We start from the raw sequence: 19,579 nt of genomic DNA, 5'->3' as shown, positions 1-19,579 counted from the left end.
TTGAGGTCTGGAACTCACTGCCTGAAAGGGTGGTTAAGGCAGAAACCCTCATAGCATTACAAAAAGCACTTGAAGTGCCGTAACCTACAGGGCTACAGACCAAGAGCTGGAAAGTGGGATTAGGCTGGATAGCTCTTTGTCAGCCGGCACAGACACGATGGGCCGAAATGGTCTTGTTTCGTGCTATAAATTTCTATGATTCTATCACTGTCTCTCCACAGTGTGTGGATGTTTGAGATGTGCCTGTCTCTGTGCAGTGTGTGGGATATCAAAGACTCTGTCTTTGATTGTATCTTTTATCTGAATGTGTTGCCAATGTGCTTTTACCAACCAGGAAGAATCTCTATTATTTACAATAATACATTTATTGTAATTTATGAAGAATCATTATTGTTTATTATATTGGTAACTTCTCTTTCAGCCAATTCTGGGGGTAAACATTCCTTTTGTCTCTTTACCTATCAAATTGTCAAGTTGGGTGCCGCGTTTCCCACATTACAACAGTGATTACACTCCAAAAGTACTTCATTGGCTTAAAGCAGCTTTGTGACATCTGGTGGTTGTGAAAGGCGCTATATAAATCCAAGTCTTTCTTTTTCTTTCTTTCTTACCTTCTGCTTTCAAAGCCATCCTAAAGCCCCTTCTCCTCGCTGACCTACATTGACTCTTGGCCCCCCAATTTCTTCAAATTTAAAATTCTAACCCAAATGTTTAAATTCCTCCATTGCCCTCCCATCTCTTCAATCGCCTCGAGCTCTCCAACCTCTCCCACCTGCCCATCCCCACAAACTTTACTTTGGAATGCCACTTGAGCAAAGCTCCCTTCCTTCACTCACCATTAGTGGCTGTGCTTTCATCCATCTTTGCCCTGTACACTGGAATTCCCTCCCTAAACCCCTCCACCTCCCCTTCTACCTTAAAGACCTTCCTTAACATGCACCTCTTTGATCAACCTTTTGGTCACCCCTCCTAATAAATCCTTTGGTTTGGCTTTCACCTCTATGAACTACCTTGGGACCTTTTCCAACATTAAAGGCATTGTATAGATGCAGTTTGTTATTATTGCTCTTGGTGTTTGTAGGAGGAAGGGAAGATTGGGAGAGAGAACGGGTTCTGGGACCGGGAACGGGTTCTGGGAGTGGGAACAGGTTCGGGTTCTGGGAAGGAATGAGTTCTGGGAGTGGAAGATGTTGTGTATCTGTAAAGCATGCACTCCCATGTTCCGCCACCAGGGAGTGCATCCCCTGAAGTCCCAAGGGATCCGAGCATCCTTTGGGAGCACTGTATATAAGCCAGCCCCTAAGGCCTATTCCTCACTCTGGAGTGTCTTCATAAAGACTGAGGTCACTGTTACTTTAACCTCCGTGTGTGCAGTCTCATCTATGTTAGGAACACAACAGAAACGGGTTCAGAGAGGGAACAGGTTCAGAGAAGAAACAGTTCAGAGAGGGAACGGATTCTGGGAGTAGGGATGGGTTCTGGGAGAGGGGACGGGTTCTGGGAGTGGGAACAGGTTCGGGTTCTGGGAAGGAATGAGTTCTGGGAGTGGAAGATGTTGTGTATCTGTAAAGCATGCACTCCCATGTTCCGCCACCAGGGAGTGCAGGGAGAGGGGAGCAATTCTTTGGTTCTGATGGTGCGATGAGTCTTGATTGCAACACTGTGACGATATCAGGAGGGGGAAGCACATGCAGGAAGATATATTTGTAGCTTAGAAGGATCCCGAGAGGAAGATTCAGAGGAGCACTGACCATCAACAAAACAGGGTTATGAAAGGTTGTGATGGGGGAGATGGAAGCAGTAGTGAGACAGAGATCAGATAGTGTACCTTTGAATTATAGTTAAAATCAAATCCAATGAATTCAGTTGTTCCCAAATCTGCTCTCCTTTTCGGTCACACACAGCTCCTGGAGAAAATAGCGCTGTTCCCATAGTTACAAAAGTGAATAGCAACACCCCTATTATAGCAGGTGTGGTGAACAGCACAGACAGGTGAACAAGGAAAATCTGGAACATTTCTTTTGAGAATGAGGGAGAGCATCAAAAATTAGCTTTCCTTAATGTTCTCAATTTAAATTGATTTTATAACATTTGCAATTTGCAATATTTCAGATTCCATTTAATGGGTTCTCGACCACTAACGAAACCTCAGGATTAAATCTGTGGATTTTCATCAATGAGTCCGTGCCCTGTCAGATGGGTTGCTGAGCTTGGGTTGTGGTGAACTAGCGGAGCTCAGTTGAAAGAGCAGTATGGGGCACTATAAATGGCCTTGGCACCCCTGACCTCGGGAGGGGGAGGTTGCACCCAGGGTTCCTGCTCCTCATTATGTTGGAAAGTGTGTACGGGTTTGACATTAAATGAGGGCAGTATTTGTGGGATGGGGGCGTGTGGTTGTGGCTGTGATGCCTCTCCCTGTCGAATAACCTGGCAACACTCGCTGTCTAGGCTCACACATAAAGAAATGGCCAGTTCGAAAAATACCTGAGCACAGTTGACACCCCCAGCACAAGTCAGCACCCTTAGGAGAGGAGGGCAGGAAGCTGGGACCACAGCTGTCCTTTCTAACCTGGTGTCAAGCCCTGCCTCTCTCAATCGGACCTTAAGCGAACCAAAAAACATTGAGTCCTGAGGGGACTCACGTGGCTACAGTGAGCTGACGCAGCTTCTTTAAGTGTTAGCAGATTTTACAGTTAATAGAATCACTGCAGCTTATGTTGTCATCTGATAAAAGTAAGCGGATTGACATGTACGTTGCTCCTTCTTAACCAATTTGCCTTCAATTAGTGTAATTAAGAAACTAGCAAAGCGGTATTGTATTAATATAGTGAAGTGATGAAACTATTAAATCCCCTCTGCAGGGACAAAATCAATTTACCACTAGCCCCAATTAAAACTAAAATGCAATTATATTAATTTATTAAGTGGATGCTTGAGTTAAGGAGGTTAGACATCATTCACGGGCTGTGCAGTGCTATTTCTGCAGCCTTTCTATGAAAACAACTTCGGTTTACCAGCACTGATTGTCAGTAACAGAACACAGCCCTCACTGTATACCAATCGGAAAAGCCAAATCCCCCCCTCCTCTTCCTAATTTTCTCCTCCCCTCTCCTGAGGATGCTGATTTATGCTCGGATACAGATCCACGAGTGCTGATCACCCTCCAGTGCCTCCCCCAGTGGCCTATTCTTCCTGTGTAAGCCTAGACAGTGAGTGTCTGTCGGCTAGTCAACCTCAGAGGGCATCACAGTTCTAATCCAATGTCCACAGACACTGCATGAGAACAGTCACACTTCAGCTCTCCAACAGGGGATACTGGAGAGGCTTAAAGAATAGGGAAGTCTCCCCTCCTTAGCTCAGGGGCACAGAGATTATTGTTCTTCTGTTGCCTCTCAGTTATCTCCCTCTATCAGAGCTGTAGTTAAGTTATTAAAACATGACATTAAATGATCTAGAACCCACTGCCTGAAAGAGTGGTGGGAATATATTCATTAGTGACTTTCAATGGGGAATTAGATCTATACTTGAAAAGAAAAACAAAATTGCAAGGCTATGGGGAAAGCGCAAGGGAGGGAGACTAAATGGACAACTCTTTCAAAGAGTGGGCACAGACACGATGGGCCGAATAGCCATCTTCAGTGCTGTATGATTCTAAACATCCATGAAAGCTAAGGGATGTGATTTGCAACATGCCACACATTTCTACACTGACCCCGGTGCAGTGCAATTTTCTGACCGAATATCACAATTTTCCAGCAAAACGCCCGGAGACAGTGAAAATCTACACGATGCACTGCAGCAACTCACCAAGGCTTCTTCGGCAGCACCTCTTAAACACACCACCTAGAGGGACAAGAGCAGTAGGCGCATGGGAACACCACCACCTCCAAGTTCCCCTCTAAATCACACACCATCCAGACTTGGAAATATATCGCCGTTCCTTCATCATAGCTGTTTCAAAATCCTGGAACTCCCTCCCCAACAGCACTGTGGGAGTTCCTTCACCACATGGACTGCAGCGGTTCAAGAAGGAGGCTCACCACCACCTTCTCAAGGGAAATTAAGGATGGGCAATAAATGTTGGCCTTGCCAATGACGCCCACATCCTGTGAACGAATAAAAGAAAAATGTGTCCACATTAACATCAGTGGAAAAACTGCAGAATCCCAGTGTTTGTGTGGTTTTTCTGGGGTATTCGCGAGTAACGTTGGGTGAATCTGAGACCCTCGTCCCAACCCCATCCATATTTTGGATGAGACGTTAATCCGAGACCCCATCATCCCTCACAGGTGGATGTAAAGGGTCCCATGGCCACTATTTCAAAGAAGAGTAAGGGAGTTATCCCCGGTGTCGTGGCCAATATTTATCCCTCAATCACCATAACAAAAAAAAACAGAATATCTGGGCATTATCACATTGCTGTGGGAGTTTGCTTCGTGCAAATTGGGTGTCGTGTTTCCCACATTACAACAGTGACTACACTCCAAAAAGTACTTCATTGGCTGTAACGCATTTGAGACATCCGTTGGAAGTGAAAGGCACTATATAAATGCAGGTCTTTCTTTATTCTTTCTTTTAGCTCTGATCCAGTGACTGCTGCTGGAATGTGTTTACAGATAGACATCAGGCTGGGACAGGAATAGGTCCAGCTGTGATACTCTCATGGTCAAATAGCCTGCTGGCACTTATTGTACAGGCTCACGTATGAAGAATGGGACACTTAGGTGAAGGATCAGAGTGTGGCTGGTGTCTCTGGAACCTCTGGCCCAGCACCAGCCAGCGACATGGGAGAAAGAGGAGAGAATGTGAAACAATATTAAACTGATTTATTAAACCCTTCTGCCCTGTCTACTGTATTTGTAAAATATGATTTGATTTGCTTTGTGTAACTATTATTTCAGAGCTGTGCTCTCTCAATAAACACAATCCTTTAAGCTTTCCTGACATGTCGTTACTTGTCGTTACAAGTCTTAGGAAACTGTTTGAGCTGAACTTCATTAAGAGAGTGTCATCTGCTGGTTGAACCCTCTCACCTCTGACTTTGACCTCTGTCTCTGTCACAATCTTTATTTTATAAATACGACTAGGGTCAGTGCTCCTCACAACTTCCCTCCTCGTCCCCCCTAAGCTCCAAACACCCTGCCCTACACACTCGTCCTTCTTTCTACATCTTCACTGTGCTGAGATCAAGCCCCATCTCACCAGGATAATTATAACTTTGGGTGATAAACCGAGGCCCCGTCTGCTCTCTCAGGTGGACGTAAAAAATCCCATGGCGCTATTTCGAAGAAGAGCAGGGGAGTTATCCCCGGTGTCCTGGCCAATATTTATCCCACAATCAACAACAAAAACAGATTATCTGGTCATTATCACATTGCTGTTTGTGGGAGTTTGCTGTGCACAAATTAGCTGCTGCGTTCCCTACATTACAATAGTGACTACACTCCTAAAGTACTTCATTGACTGTAAAGCGCTTTGTGATATCTGGTAGCCATGAAAGGTGCTATGAAAATGCAAGTCTTTCTTTTTTTGATTGTGGATAGTGTTAAACGGGTGACAGCGAATCGGCAGACCGATTTACATCTCTCCCGACTTTTATTTCTGTTCACTTCAACAGAAGTAAAAATGGGGAGCGATGCAAACCGAGCTGCCATTTGGCGATCAGCCGCCCTACACATGTGCACAAAGCCGGGGCTCAGTGGGTAGCGCTCTCGCCTCTGAATCAGAAGGTTGTGGGTTCAAGTCCCACTCCAGCGTCTTGCACACATAAATCTAGGCTGATACTCCACTGCAGTGCTGAGGGAGTGCTGCACGGTCGGGGGTGCCGTCTTTCGGATGAGACGTTAAACTGAGGCCCTGTCTGCCCTCTCAGGTGGAAGTAGAAAATCTCATGGCACTATTTCGAAGAAGAGCAGGGAAGTTATCCTGGTGCCCTGGCCAATATTTATTCCTCAATCAACATAACTAAAACAGATTCTCTGGTCAGTATCACATTGCTGTTTGTGGGAGCTTGCTGTGCGCGAATTGGCTGCCGCGTTTCCTACATTACAACAGTGACTACACTCCAAAAGTACTTCATTGGTTGTAAAGCGCTTTGGGACGTCCTGAGGTGGTGAAATGCGCTATATAAATGCAAGTCATTCTTTTTTTTGATGTGAGGCTGTGTCCCTCTTTAACTTGTGGCTGCTCCACAATCTTGTCGCTTATTCTGACTCCCCTAAACTCGGAAGTTGAACAGTGAGGATGTGCGGAAACTTTTCAGCAATGCAGAGGCGCGGATCAGTTGAGATTTAGGATATCAGCGAGACTGAGCGTCAGTAAGATCTTCTTTGGCTTCTAAAGACGGTAAGGACTTTTTATGACCTCACTCTCAGACCTTAAGGTGAGTTTAATCAGCCGGCCGCCTGGTGAAAGGGCACTCAGTGTGTGAAGGGTTTCTGTCAACCGGGGCAGCACTGTCTGTCTGATTCAGTCTGTCCTGCCCACACTACAAAACCCTTCTTACCTCCAGTGGGAACAGCTTCAAACACATACACACACACATACACATACAATTGCTGATGCGACGCCGCCCCATCGCCCGGTTACCGGCAGAAGCGGGGTTCATTCGTTGAAAATGTTAAAAGTCATGAAAATACAATTCGATTTAAACTCGTCTAGGCATGAACTAAATCAGAGATTGCAAATCCCTTAACAAAGTGATGTTTATTTTCCTTCAAAAACTGTAATTGAAAGAACAATTGTTTCAGATTGTGTTAAATAGGGAGGGGTTTGTATCAATTAAACCGGACAGAAAGTTTGTTTGATATTAATCTGTTACCAATTTATTTAAATAATAAATCGAATTGTAGATAGGAGGCAAATAGAATGTCGATTCCGCCCGCTTTCTCTTTCATTAGAATGTATATAATAAATATATGTATAAAATGGAATTCATATTCCGTGCTCTGCCCAGATTCACATCCCGCCATTGTCCAGATGTGGTGTTTGGAGGGTTTATTTTTGTTTTGGATTCGGTAGCTCTCACTGGGAAAGCCCTCTCGGTTTGGGCTCTAAAACCCGGAGATTATTGTCCTGTGAATGTACAGAGTGGAGAGCCTGACGTTCGGAAGCTGCTCCGAAACAAAAAGCAAGACACCAGTTCACAGCATGTGCGCCTTCCACCGGGCCGCAGTAATGAGGGGATTAGAAGGCGACTCTCCACAGATCCCGGCCGCTCGCATTGTCTCCCGTACAATTGTTTTATCCGCACCGCGTCCCTCCGCCTGACCTATTTTATATTAAAGAAAAACACCCAATGCATTTACACAGAGCTCTTTCTCCCTTCCATCATATTCCATCAGCCTCCAAAAACTTCACAATCACTTAACTTCCTTTACAGATCCTCACTTTCCCACACATTGTCACAATTCCAACAACTTACCAGCCCTGCAACTCGGGCCAACCAGCACAGAAAGCGGCGTGTTGGAACGAACTATTTTATTATCTACTTAATTACTTATTAATTTCTCCTTCAAATTAATTGCAAACCCGACTTTGTACTCACAATAAAGTCACTTATTTCCGGGAGGCTTTAAAATACAGCAAGATAATACAATAGTTGAACACAATCTAATATATTCAGGCGAATCACTGAAGCCCAGTGATGACTTTGAATTATTAGTTTAACTCTTCAATTTAAAACAAATATTCTACTTGTTTCCAAAGATGGGGTGAGTTGTAATGTGGGGCGAGAGCAGGACATTGTGGAGATATGGGAAAGGGGAGTTTATATGGAATATAAACCAGACCAGCAAGGTGCAAATTCATTTGTCTGCAAAGGAAAATGCATTTTCCAAGCATTTTTTAGAAAATATTTTCAAACCCCTTTTAAATTGTAAACCCAGCTGTTTGTTTGCCCGTTCGTTTTAAGCTGGGAAGTTTGGATGGAGGACAGACAGCAATAGACGAGGCGGGGCTGCTTCTGACTGCTGTGTGTGGGGATTCACTCCAACGGTGAAATAAGATCAGGTTTAGACCTGAACCCACAGCCCATTCAGCGCTTCATGGACCATCCTGTATTGCCCAGGGAGAACTGGATGAAATTAACTTTGTTAACTTGGGATGAAACTCACCCGTTTTACTGTGCCTGGGGGGAGGGGGTTATTTTAACCCGGTGCCCGGGGGAGGGGGTTATTTTACCCGGTGCCTGGGGGAGGGGGTTTATTTTACCCAGTGCCCGGGGGAGGGAGTTTATTTTACCCGGTGCCCGGGGGAGGGGATTATTTTACCCGGTGCCTGGGGGAGGGGGTTATTTACCCGATGCCCAGGGGAGGGGGTTATTTACCCGATGCCCAGGGGATGGGGTTTACTAGAGAAACTAATGGGACTAAATGCTGACAAGTCCCCTGGACCTGATGGCCTACAGCCTAGGGTTCTGAAAGAGGTGGCTGCAGAGATAGTGGATGCATTGGTTTTGATCTTCCAAAATTCCAGAACAGTCCCAGCCGATTGGAAAATAGCAAATGTAAACTCGCTATTCAAGAAAGGAGGGAGAGAGAAAACAGGGAACTACAGGTCAGTTAGCCTGACACCCGTCATCAGGAAAATGCTGGATTCCATTGTAAAGGAATTGGTATCAAGGCACTTAGATACATGCGTTGGCAGAGTAACATGGTTTTATGAAAGGGAAATTGTGTTTGACAAATTTATTAGAGTTTTTTGAGGATGTAACTAGTAGGGTAGATAAAGGGAAACTGGTGGATGTAGTACATTTGGATTTCCAAAAGGCATTCGATAAGGTGCCACATAAAAGGTTATTACACAAAATAAGAGCTCATGGGATTGGAGGTAATATATTAGCATGGATAGAAGATTGGTTAATGACAGAAAACAGAGAGTAGGGATAAACGGGTCTTTTTCAGGTTGGCAGATTGTAACCAGTGGGGTGCCGCAAGGATCAGTGCTTGGGCCTCAGCTATTTACAATCTATATTAATGACCTAGATGAAGGGACGGAGTGTAATGTATCCACGTTTGCTGACATAAAAAGCTAGGTGGGACAGCAAGCTGTGAGGAGAACACAAAGCGTCTGCAAAGGGATATGGATAGTCTAAGTGAATGGGTAGTAAGATGGCAAATGGCGTATAACGTATGGAAATGTGAGGTTATTCACTTTGGCAGGAAGACCAGAAAAACAGAATATTTTTTAAATGGTGAAAAACATTTAAATAAAAACAGAAAATGCTGGAAATCTCACGGGTCAGGCAGCATCTGAGAAGAGAAAAACAGAGTTAATGTTTCAGGTCAATGACCCTTCATCAGAACTTTTAAATGTTGGTGTTCAGAGAGAAAAACAGAAACTGGCATGTAGGTACAGTGAGCAATAAGGAAGGCAAATGGCATGTTGTCCTTAATTGCAAGGGGGTTAGTATATAGAAACACAGAAAATAGGTGCAGGAGTAGGCCATTCGGCCCTTCGAGCCTGCACCGCCATTCAATGAGTTCATGGTTGAACATGCAACTTCAGTACCCCATTCCTGCTTTCTCACCATACCCCTTGATCCCCCTAGTAGTAAGGACTACATCTAACTCCTTTTGGAATATATTTAGTGAATTGGCCTCAACAACTTCCTGTGGTAGAGAATTCCACAGGTTCACCACTCTCTGGGTGAAGAAGTTTCTCCTCATCTCGGTCTTAAATAGCTTACCCTTTAGCCTTAGACTGCGACCCCTGGTTCTGGACTTCCCCAACATTGGGAACATTCTTCCTGCATCTAACCTGTCTAAACCCGTCAGAGTAAATATGTCTTGCCGCAATTGTACAAGGCCTTGGTGAGACCACACCTGGAGTGCTGTGCACAGTTTGGTCTCCTTATCTAAGGAAGGATATACTTGCCTTGGAAGTGGTACAACAGAGGTTCACTAGATTGATTCCTGGGATGAGAGGGTTGTCTTATGATGAGAGATTGTTTGGAATGGTCCTACGCTCTCTCGCGTTTAGACAAACGAGAGGTGATCGCATTGAAACATACAAGATTCTGAAGGGGATTGACGTGGTAAATGTCGAGAGACTGTTTCCTCTGGCAGGAATGTCTAGAACTAGGAGGCATAGTCTCAGGATAAGACAGAGATGAGGAGGTATTTATTCACTCAGAGGATTGTGAATCTTTAGAATTATCTGCCCCAGAGGGCTGTGGATGCTGAGTCTCTGAATATTTTCAAGGCTGATATAGTTAGATTTTTGGAGTCTAGGGGAATCAAGGGAATATGGAGATCGGGGGGTGGGGGGCGGAAAGTGGGGTTGAGGTCGATGATCAGCAATTATCTTATTGAATGGCGGAGCAGGCTCGAGGGGCCGTAGGGCTTACTCCTGCTCCTATTTCTTATGTTCTTATAATATTTTATCCAGCCAGGGGGAGGGGGTCATTTTACCTGGTGTCGGTGCTCATGGGGGCGGGGTTAATTTCCCTTTGAGCACTGGTCCCAATTTTTCACCGCAAAAGTTTTTGATTCATCGCAAGAATTAGTTTGTCTGATTTTCCTTGTTAAATTAAAAAATAACAATTATAGATAGAAGTTTGTGCTTTGTTTATCGATTCTCTGGAGTTGTAGAATTGAATGAACATTTCTCGGAGGCTGTCCTATTCTCTCTCCTAATTTCTTTCCCAGTTCCTGAGGAACTCCTCGCCTCGCTCAGTCTCGCCTTCCTCCCGCCATCGACATGGTTTGACGCCCATGCTCGGTGGCCCACTGTGGGTGTCCGCTTGCCTGGTTTCTTTCCCAGTTTCGAACTTGCTGTTCTACGCTGTCCTTCACTTGAGTTTCTCAAATGCCTCTCTGTACACGGGAAATCCTTCACACCTAGTCCCCCCCACATCAAATCTTATCTCAAATTAAAAGGTATGACAGTTCACGAACCACAAACGAACAGTGAGTTCAAATACCTTCCCAAATATCCGCAGGTGCTGAGGATGAAATTTAATATGTTTCTACAATCAAAGAATCCGAAAGTTAACAATCTCTGGCGCCGCGAATCCCTGCAGTGTGTTGGATCTGAAATACTTTATTGAACTGGTTATTCCTGCTGTCCTGTATACTGTAGAAAGGAGTGGAGTTTTATATAAATCACACTGAAAAAGATACAAAACCCGCTTTACAGGTTATTCTGAAAGCATTAGGTGACAGAATTATTGTACAACTGTGTCAGGTACATCGACATGGCGTGAAAGCGGGTTCTGGAGTGGTTAGAACTCCAAAAACAGCCAAGGTTCAGCCGCCTTTTCTGTTTACAGTTACTGACTGACCTACTCTGTATTTCCAGCAATTTCTGACTATATATCAGATTTAAAGTCTTCGTTTTTCCGTTTATCCCTTTGAAAAAAACTCCTTTGCACAAGCACATTAAAAAAATAGTGTAGGAAATAAACTCAGATTGGGTCGCTGCTGCCAATGTATATTTCAAAGACTTTATTGCGGGTTGCCCTGCTGAAATTGTCTAGCAGTAATTCAATTAGGGCGGGGTCTCACCTCTAGGTGGTTCTGTATTGATGAAACTAACTTGAGACTGACATGGAGGGGGGAATGGGCTCCTCCACACTCATATCCAAACCAGAAAAAAGTGTTGCCTAAATATTTAACTCGCACCCAAGGCACCAGTTTACAAAGTGAATATTTCCTACAGAGATGACAGTTCATTAAGAGAAGCCCTCCTTTCTCTGAATTGCGACTCCAAGTGAAGGTTATTTGCGGCAATTACTGCGTTTAAAAAAAACCTCGTGTCAATCAGTGCCAAGAAGCAGTCTCTCCTAATAATCAGCTCCGCTAATCCTCGGGGATTTATTCCTTTGCCCCCCCCCCCCCCCCCCCCCTCTGTACCGACATCTGGAAAGCTTAAAAGATTGAGGGAGCGCTCCTGGGAATACTGGGAGGAATCAAGAAATAAACATTGCGGCGGGGGGGGGGGGCGTTTCATGGAGAATCGTGGGGTTCCCCACATTCATGTTTGTATTTAATCGAAGGTAAGTATTTTTGCTCCTTTTGCTTCATCAGTAGCTGGTTGTTGCTGAGTTCCCTCCCGACGCGCTAATATTTTACGTTTATCAAAGGGATCGCCAGCTAAATGATCAATGTGCAAATTGCACGGTTGTGAATTTTCAATGCTTTAAATTCAGAGTTTCTGCTTACTTTTTTGCAATTCGTTTTTTTCTCATTCCATTGGAGTTTGTTAAGCAATAAGAAGTCTTTAAAACTTTTGACGGTCGAGGTCTGTATTTGCCATTGAAATTTCCCTCCCACCCAAATTCCATTGAAAGTTGTTTGCAACGATATTGTAAGCGAAGTGTTTGATGTTTTGTGTTGTGCTGATTTGTGTTTTGAAGCTGGGATGCGTGGTTGGAGCCTGCAATGAGCGACGTGGAGCAGACTTGCATGTCCCCAAGCAACTTCCAGGAAATGGTTAAGAGCCCAAGCGCCTGCTCGCGAGTTCACAGCATCGACGTGATCCTGGGATTTGCAACGGATCAATCTCTGCTCAGTTCCGCACCCCTCTCTTCCAAATCCCTTGCAGAGACGGGGGAGCCCCGCCAGACTGACTGTTACAGCCATATCCCCGGCCTGGGGCTCAGCGAGGTGAGCGCTCCGCCTCACTCCTTTCACGGTAAGGTTACATTGCCGGAGCTGCAATTCGGAAACTTTCCCCTTAAACTTTAGCTAGTTGATTTTGTGTGCGTGTGTGTGTTGTGTGTGTGTGTGTGGAAGCGGCGCAAAAATACCTCGAGTTTTACCACCTTTCAAATGTAATCAGTTATACAAAATAATAAATAGAACCAAATCTCAAAGGGGTGTGAATAGCAATGATCAAACTTTACCAGTCCCGAACAGAGTACGCTGCTCGAGAGGTTACATACAGGTAGATCTCCAGACAGTTATTGTCGTTCTATTATTCATTTTCCTCTTTATATACCTTCTAATACTGGACAGTTCATATTATTATCGAATGTTCCGCCTATGGACTGGGAGACTGTGCAATCAGATCTTTTCTTATAAACTTCATTTTAAGTAACAATATAATATAAATTAAATTAATTATAACATAACTTAATCACTCAATTATTAGCTTTAAAAGTTTATCATATCAAATCATGCCGTTTTTAAAAAGCCCACGACTAAAGTCTGACATTTTGTAATATGTTAGAGACAAAATGGAACGTGAATGATTGTCATTTAGGGGGGGGGGGAAATCCATTTATTTGAAACTGGCGGGGTTAAATAATAATTCCGAAGGGGGAACGTGCTCCCGTATTTCATTTATAATATAGAAACAAAAAAATGCTGGAAATACTCAGCAGGTCAGGCAGCATCTGCGGAGAGAGAAACCGAGTTAACGTTTCAGGTCGATGGCCCTTTGTCAAAGCATTTCTCGCATTTGATCGATTGATTTAAGAGAAGTTTGTCGGGTTCCTGTGAGTACATCACTTTTCTCTGTAAAACCAGGCGGGACTTTGAACAGAAATGGCCTCCCGCATTAACACTTTGATCATTTAATGGAATCACAATCATTGCAGGGTCTTAAACATCAGTTATAAAGTCTAAGATAATTCGAGATGGTGAGCTCCTGTTCCATAGACACAGCCCCCGCCTGGAACCTGCCGTAGAAACACCTGTCCTGGGAATATGTCTGAATTTGGGATGTTTAATCAGAGTCTCCACTTGGAAATGGTGAAGAGATATCTGTAGAGAATCTGCTGATCTTCCTGTTTATACCGTTAGCAACAGTTCTACATCGGATCCCGGGACAATTCATCCCAAATTACTCGTGTCTAGATACACCGACATAAGCACAGAAGAGGATCGGACTCATTCTGCAACATGCAGCCCCTCCAGTTCCAAACTCCTCTATCAGATCTGAGCAGGGTTAGTTAATGTCCCTGCTCCAAGCAACTGGCCTGCGTGTGTTACAAGTGTTGGGACGCGCACGGTTAATCCGGAGTTTTAAACTCGGAGATCACATTTGGAAGGAAGTATAAAAAGAGACCTAACTGAACCTTATACCCGGAGCCCGAGCCTAGCTTTATAAAGGACAATATAATGTATTCATTGGTGAAGTGAAGCAAAACTCCCCTCATATAGTTAGGTAGCTCCAACTTCATTAATCCAAACTTTCTTTTATGGAGTTTCCCTGTAATTAATTCTGGTTCTAATGCAGTAAATTGCATTAACTGCTTTTGAATATCAGTAACTTCTATTAACAAACATTTTGGAACTTTTTTTAAAATGAATTATTTGTTCTTATGTTTGCTTGTTGTGTTGTCTCGGATTTATTTTTGTTACGGTTTTGCTCCACGGGGTGAATTCGTTCTTCATATCACATTTAGCCGCATTTCTCCCGCGCTTTAACCCGTCTCAGAAACAGGTCGCAAAGTTGCACAGACAGTGAGTTGTTTCCATGTGAAGCAAGCGATATAGAGGCAACGAAATGTAAGAATCGATTCACAAACGGGAAGGAAGGAGGGGAGGGCGACCTGGAGAGAGCAGGGCATCAGGGGAGATCTTGAGGGTGTTAGTATCAGGGTGCTGGGACCCCCGGGACCCGGTACTCAAAGCCCCATGGAGTGGGTAATTCCCTACTTTATGGATCATATATAACCCCCCTCATGGATTTAACAAATACTTGAATCACTGAGCATTCAGTGGATGGGAAGCGAGCTGTGCAGGGGATAAACCCGCGGCAAAGTTCAACGTTTGTGCTCAAACTAATTTCTAACAGTTCCAATTCGATGTAAACTCGTTTCAATATTGAACATTTTTTTTTCTTCAGAATATTGAGTTGCAGTTATTATATTCCCAACACACCGACAGCACGCCGAATTTAAAATCAAACACAATGCAATTGAACAGAGGTGCGAGCAAAGTTCAGAATGCCCTCCTGTGCCGTAACATTGGAAACAAACTTCTGAGAAATACACTGAATCTTTCAGGAACCGCTTTGTGTTGACCGGTCAGATTTTAATTCAGATAATTCGTTGCAAAACTGAGAAAGTCTCAAGTCAGTGAAATCACAGCTGCTTAACCGGGAAGGTTTTGCCTCTATACTTTGGGAGGAGCTGCTTTCTGTTGGTTTCATGTCCTGTTTTGCTTCTTCAGATTCCAGAGTGTTTTTGAACAAATGTGGAGAGGACCTCAGTGAGTTCACCAGCGGCACAGAGAGCGAGGAGAAACCAGGTCAGAAAATGGACGAGGAGGCGCCCAAGAAGAAACACAGGAGGAACCGCACGACCTTTACCACCTACCAGCTCCATGAACTGGAGAGGGCCTTCGAGAAATCCCACTACCCCGATGTGTACAGCAGAGAGGAGCTGGCCATGAAGGTCAACCTACCCGAGGTCCGGGTGCAGGTGAGACAGGGTACAGAGGGACACACGTGAAACAGAGAAATAGGGAGCAGGAGAGACAAGCTGAGATAGAGAGCGTTCAAAGAGCAATTAGGTGATGTGAGGAAATAGAGAAACGTGATTCTGAATATCAGGGAGAAGGCCAAAATAGATGAAAAAAAACGGAGAGAGAAAAAAAAAGAGAGAAACAGAGAGGGGAGAGGTTAGTAACAGAAGGAAACAGAGAGAAAGCAGTGTGAAAATAAAATGACAATAAGCAAGGAGAGAAGATATGTAGGGAGACAAAATATAGAAAGGGAATAGAGAGAAAGGAGGTCAGCTGAGTGAGATTACAGAGAAAGAGAAACAGAAATGAGAACAGAGGGAGAAACTAAGAGAAAGGAGAGAAAGACAAATAGAGATGGGTATGGCAGAGAAAAATAGAGAGAGGACAAAACATGTGTATAGATAGAAAACACAGGGAGACAATAGAGCTAGAGGAAGGGAGGGAAATACGAGATGAAAGAAATGGAAAGAGAAACCACAGAGAAAGACCAGCGACTGAGACAACAGCGAGACCGAGATAACACAATCAGAGAAAATTGAAAGAAGGGAGCGAGTGGACAGAGAGAAGGTGAATGGACAGACCATGTATAATCATTTTACACAGAGGATAGTAATATTTGAATGGACTATCCAGGAAGGTTGTTTCAGACTAATGATCTCAGTAAGTTTAGGAGTTTGCCATGCATTGGCAGAAACACCCTTTGAAGGACATAGATCGTGAATTGTGTATTTTGTTTTTGAACTCTGGGACATGCTAGATGGATGGAAATGGTGCTTTATAGCCCTCTCCATCTATGCGTCAGATGTTCGAGCTCCACTCCAGGACTTGAGAACCTAACCCTGGCTGACACTGCAGTGCTGCGCTGTCGGAGGTGCCGTCTTTATGATGAGACATTAAACTGAGGCACCCATCTGCCCTGCCAAGCGGATGCAAAAGATCTCATGGCATTATTTGAAGAAGAGCAAGGGACCTTTCTCCGGTGTTCTGGATAACCATTATCCCTCAATCATTTACCTCATGCAGTTTGTGGGAGCTTGCTGTGCGCACATTGGCTGATGCGTTTCCCTACATTACAACAGTGACTACACTCCAAAAGTACTTCATTGGCTTTGAAACGTTTTGGGATATTGGGAGATGGTGAAAGGAGCTAGATAAATGGAAGTTCTATTTTCAACACTGGACACGACTTGTGGCAGCATTTAACAGACATCCAGTGTTGCTAAGGGAGATGGAATGACAGGAAACATTTAAAGGGCCAAGGCAGGCTGACAAATTAATGTAGGGAAAATTGATTGACAGATTAGCCAGTCGGTACATTTTACCAGTGGAGCTGGGAGACTTTTGTTGTCAATCTCCCAGGTTGCCTGCACCTTGAAGCAGCTGCACGTCTCTTCCTTGCATTAGCAGCCATTTCCCATTCAGCAGCCGTGCGCTCCCAAATGTCATGAGATAGTCTGCCTGCAGCCCACCAAAAAAGTTTATGCAAGGCTGCCCCCGGAAAGTTCACTGGGGGTCAGTGGTGAGTCAGTCGGCCAGGCACAACACCTGCTCGCCATCCGTACACCACGATTGTTGGGACCCACTCCACTATCTGGGCTCACACTTGAACAACAGCCACTTGGGCGACGGGCTGGACAGCCACTGAAGTAGACCCAGCAGAAATCTACACCTTTAGGAGAAAGGGGGGAGGGGGGGGGGGGAGGAACGAGTGACCCTGGAACACTTAACTCATGAGTACCAGAGGCAGAAGTTAATGGCTTTCTTCAATCGGGAGTGGATTATCTTTCTGACTTCCTTTGGATATTCTAATTACATTTTTTAATCGTTTACTGTGTTTATCTTCAACAATTGTTCCTCCTGTTTTAATCACACAAGTTGTCCGAATATTTTGGCTCCGGTACTTTTGTCTCTGTTGAGAGCCTGAACTGGCGGCTCTCCTGTCGAATGACACTATGGCCTGACAGGGGCAGCTGAGAGGAGGAATTTTTCTCTGTTAATAGTTCAGTTATCTTTGGCGAAGGTGATCGCGGTTATGATTGGGCGCCCTTCCTGTTTTAGGTATCTGTTGTCAACATCATGCACTCTCACTATGGCCAAGACTGTGGTCCGAGTGATGTGCCCCAACCCGGTCACTCAAAGGCCACCCCTATTTTCAAATAACACAATCAATTTTTTGATTATATTATTAGAATCAAACTGATTTACACAAATCCCTGTGTGCCGCAGTGAGCATGTCCTGTATGAGACCATATGTTGGGCGGAGCTAAAACCATAAAATATTCATTCTATTGAAGGGTGCGCTCCCGGGAATTAAATCCATATTGCAGAGTCGGCCTTGACCTGCAGCGCCTGTTTCCCCAGTGGCACAGTGGGCGAGGCAGCCTGTAGAGTGCTGTTAGATCATACACACCAGAGGCTGCCTGATTCGGGTTCTGCCAAGTGCTGAATTAGCTGATCTTATCCGGGACAGCATGTGAGCGGTTATAATTGGCCTCAGCGCTCCTCGGCTCGGGATAGCACCATAGACGTTTACATGACCGAAAGAGGCCATTCTGCCCATCATGTTTGTCTCGGCTTTTTGCTAAAGCAATCCAAAACTGCCAATACTACCCCATAGCCTTGTATCCTTCTCTGGTTGTTCAATTTTCCCACAAAAGATGCAATGATCTATGTCTCAATCACTTCCTGTGGCAAAGTATTTCATGCACCAACCCTCTGTATAAACAGATTTTGCCTAACCTCTCTCCTAACGTTTTTAGTGGCAATTTTAAATTGCTGACTCGCCTCACTGAGTCCCCAACCAGAGGAAATGGTCTTTCTCTATCAAAACTCTTCAGAATTTAAGACTCCCAGTAACTCAAGTCTCTTCTCAAAACTATAGCTTCCTATTCCTGACCTCAGCCTGATGAGTCTATGCTGTGCACTCTTAATGGTTTTAATGCCCTTTCTATAATGGGGCACTCAAAGCTGCACACAGTTTTCTAACTGTGGCCGAACAGTGTTTTGTACAAATTCATCATTCTTTACACTGGTATACTGTGCCCTTATTTATAAAATCCAAAGTTCTGTTGATCTCTGGTAGCTTTGTTTACTCACACTCGTACTTTCAGTGAAATATATATGTGAACCCCTTGGTCTCTCTGTTCTAGCACATCCTTCAGTGTCTGTCTATTAAGTGGATCTGGAAAACCAGCCGGTATTTTCACTCTAAATCACTATCTGCTGACTTCTAAAGGAAGTATGTGGGTATCAAGTGAGGGCAGGACTGGGCTCCGCTATTATTAAAATTGGCCATTGGTTGCAGTTCTGTGAGGGCAGCCAATGCCCATGGATCTGTACCCCAACACAAATCAGAACTTTCAGGGGAGGAAGGCAGAAAATATGGGGGAGGGGGGGGGGGGCGGAGAGGTGTATAAGCTCGTATGTGCATTATATATTCTGCATAAATCATCCCTTCAAAACATCTTTCTTTTAAAAATCACAGGTATGGTTTCAAAACAGGAGGGCAAAATGGAGGAGACAAGAGAAGATAGAGGCTAGCACAATGAAGTTGCATGATTCTCCCATGCTGTCCTTCAACAGACCACCGATGCCTTCCAGCGTTGGACCCATGAGCAATTCCCTCCCACTGGACCCGTGGCTGACATCTCCCATCTCTAGTGCAACCTCGATCCACAGTATACCCAGCTTCATGGGGGCACCTCAAGGCTTACAGACTAGCTACCCGGGTCACACATTCTTAAATTCTCCACCACCGATGGCCCAGACAATGCAGTCCATGGGGCCTCCACCCTACCAATGTGCACCAACGTTTGTGGACAAATATCCTTTGGAAGATGTAGACCAGAGAAGTTCCAGCATTGCCTCCTTAAGGATGAAAGCCAAGGAACATATTCAGTCCATCGACAAAAGTTGGCAACCCATCTGATACAAAGTTACCAGCTATAGACAGACTGTCAACAAACAATTTCTCGGTTGGAATGGCGACCTCCAGTTCCAAAATGACTTTGTGCAAACATGAACCAATGGTCATGACAACAAATGCCTGGATCTTGAAGGTCACCAGCATAACCTGGGACACAATAAAACTACAAATTGTGACTGATCTTAGTTACAAGCCAAAGGATCAACTTTATCTTTTGATTAATAAGGTGACACTCCAG

The 19,579-nt window shown here is 44.5% G+C and overlaps 1 protein-coding gene across 1 annotated transcript; it reads left to right on the top strand.

Annotated features, from left to right (window-relative positions):
* The first annotated feature begins 12,383 nt into the window (after positions 1-12,383).
* Positions 12,384-19,344, top strand: rx1 (retinal homeobox gene 1). The gene is made up of 3 exons (XM_070860870.1): positions 12,384-12,636; positions 15,123-15,373; positions 18,901-19,344. Exons 1-3 carry the CDS (start codon positions 12,384-12,386, stop codon positions 19,342-19,344), a joined length of 948 nt encoding a protein of 315 aa, XP_070716971.1.
* Positions 19,345-19,579: the final 235 nt, after the last annotated feature.

The sequence above is a fragment of the Pristiophorus japonicus genome, chromosome 18 (genome assembly GCF_044704955.1).
Source record: "Pristiophorus japonicus isolate sPriJap1 chromosome 18, sPriJap1.hap1, whole genome shotgun sequence".
In the NCBI taxonomy this organism is placed as follows: domain Eukaryota; kingdom Metazoa; phylum Chordata; class Chondrichthyes; family Pristiophoridae; genus Pristiophorus; species Pristiophorus japonicus.
The sequence above is the reverse complement of the archived record's forward strand: the minus strand, read 5'-3'. Positions and strand labels throughout refer to the sequence as shown.

What these genes read in the sequence shown, in the direction of transcription:
- rx1 (XM_070860870.1), top strand. Translation starts at nt 12,384, where the DNA reads ATGAGCGACGTGGAGCAGACTTGCATGTCCCCAAGCAACTTCCAGGAA. An exon ending in TCCGCCTCACTCCTTTCACG is followed by an intron (nt 12,637 to 15,122) that starts GTAAGGTTACAT and finishes TTGCTTCTTCAG; the next exon opens with ATTCCAGAGTGTTTTTGAAC. An exon ending in TACCCGAGGTCCGGGTGCAG is followed by an intron (nt 15,374 to 18,900) that starts GTGAGACAGGGT and finishes TAAAAATCACAG; the next exon opens with GTATGGTTTCAAAACAGGAG.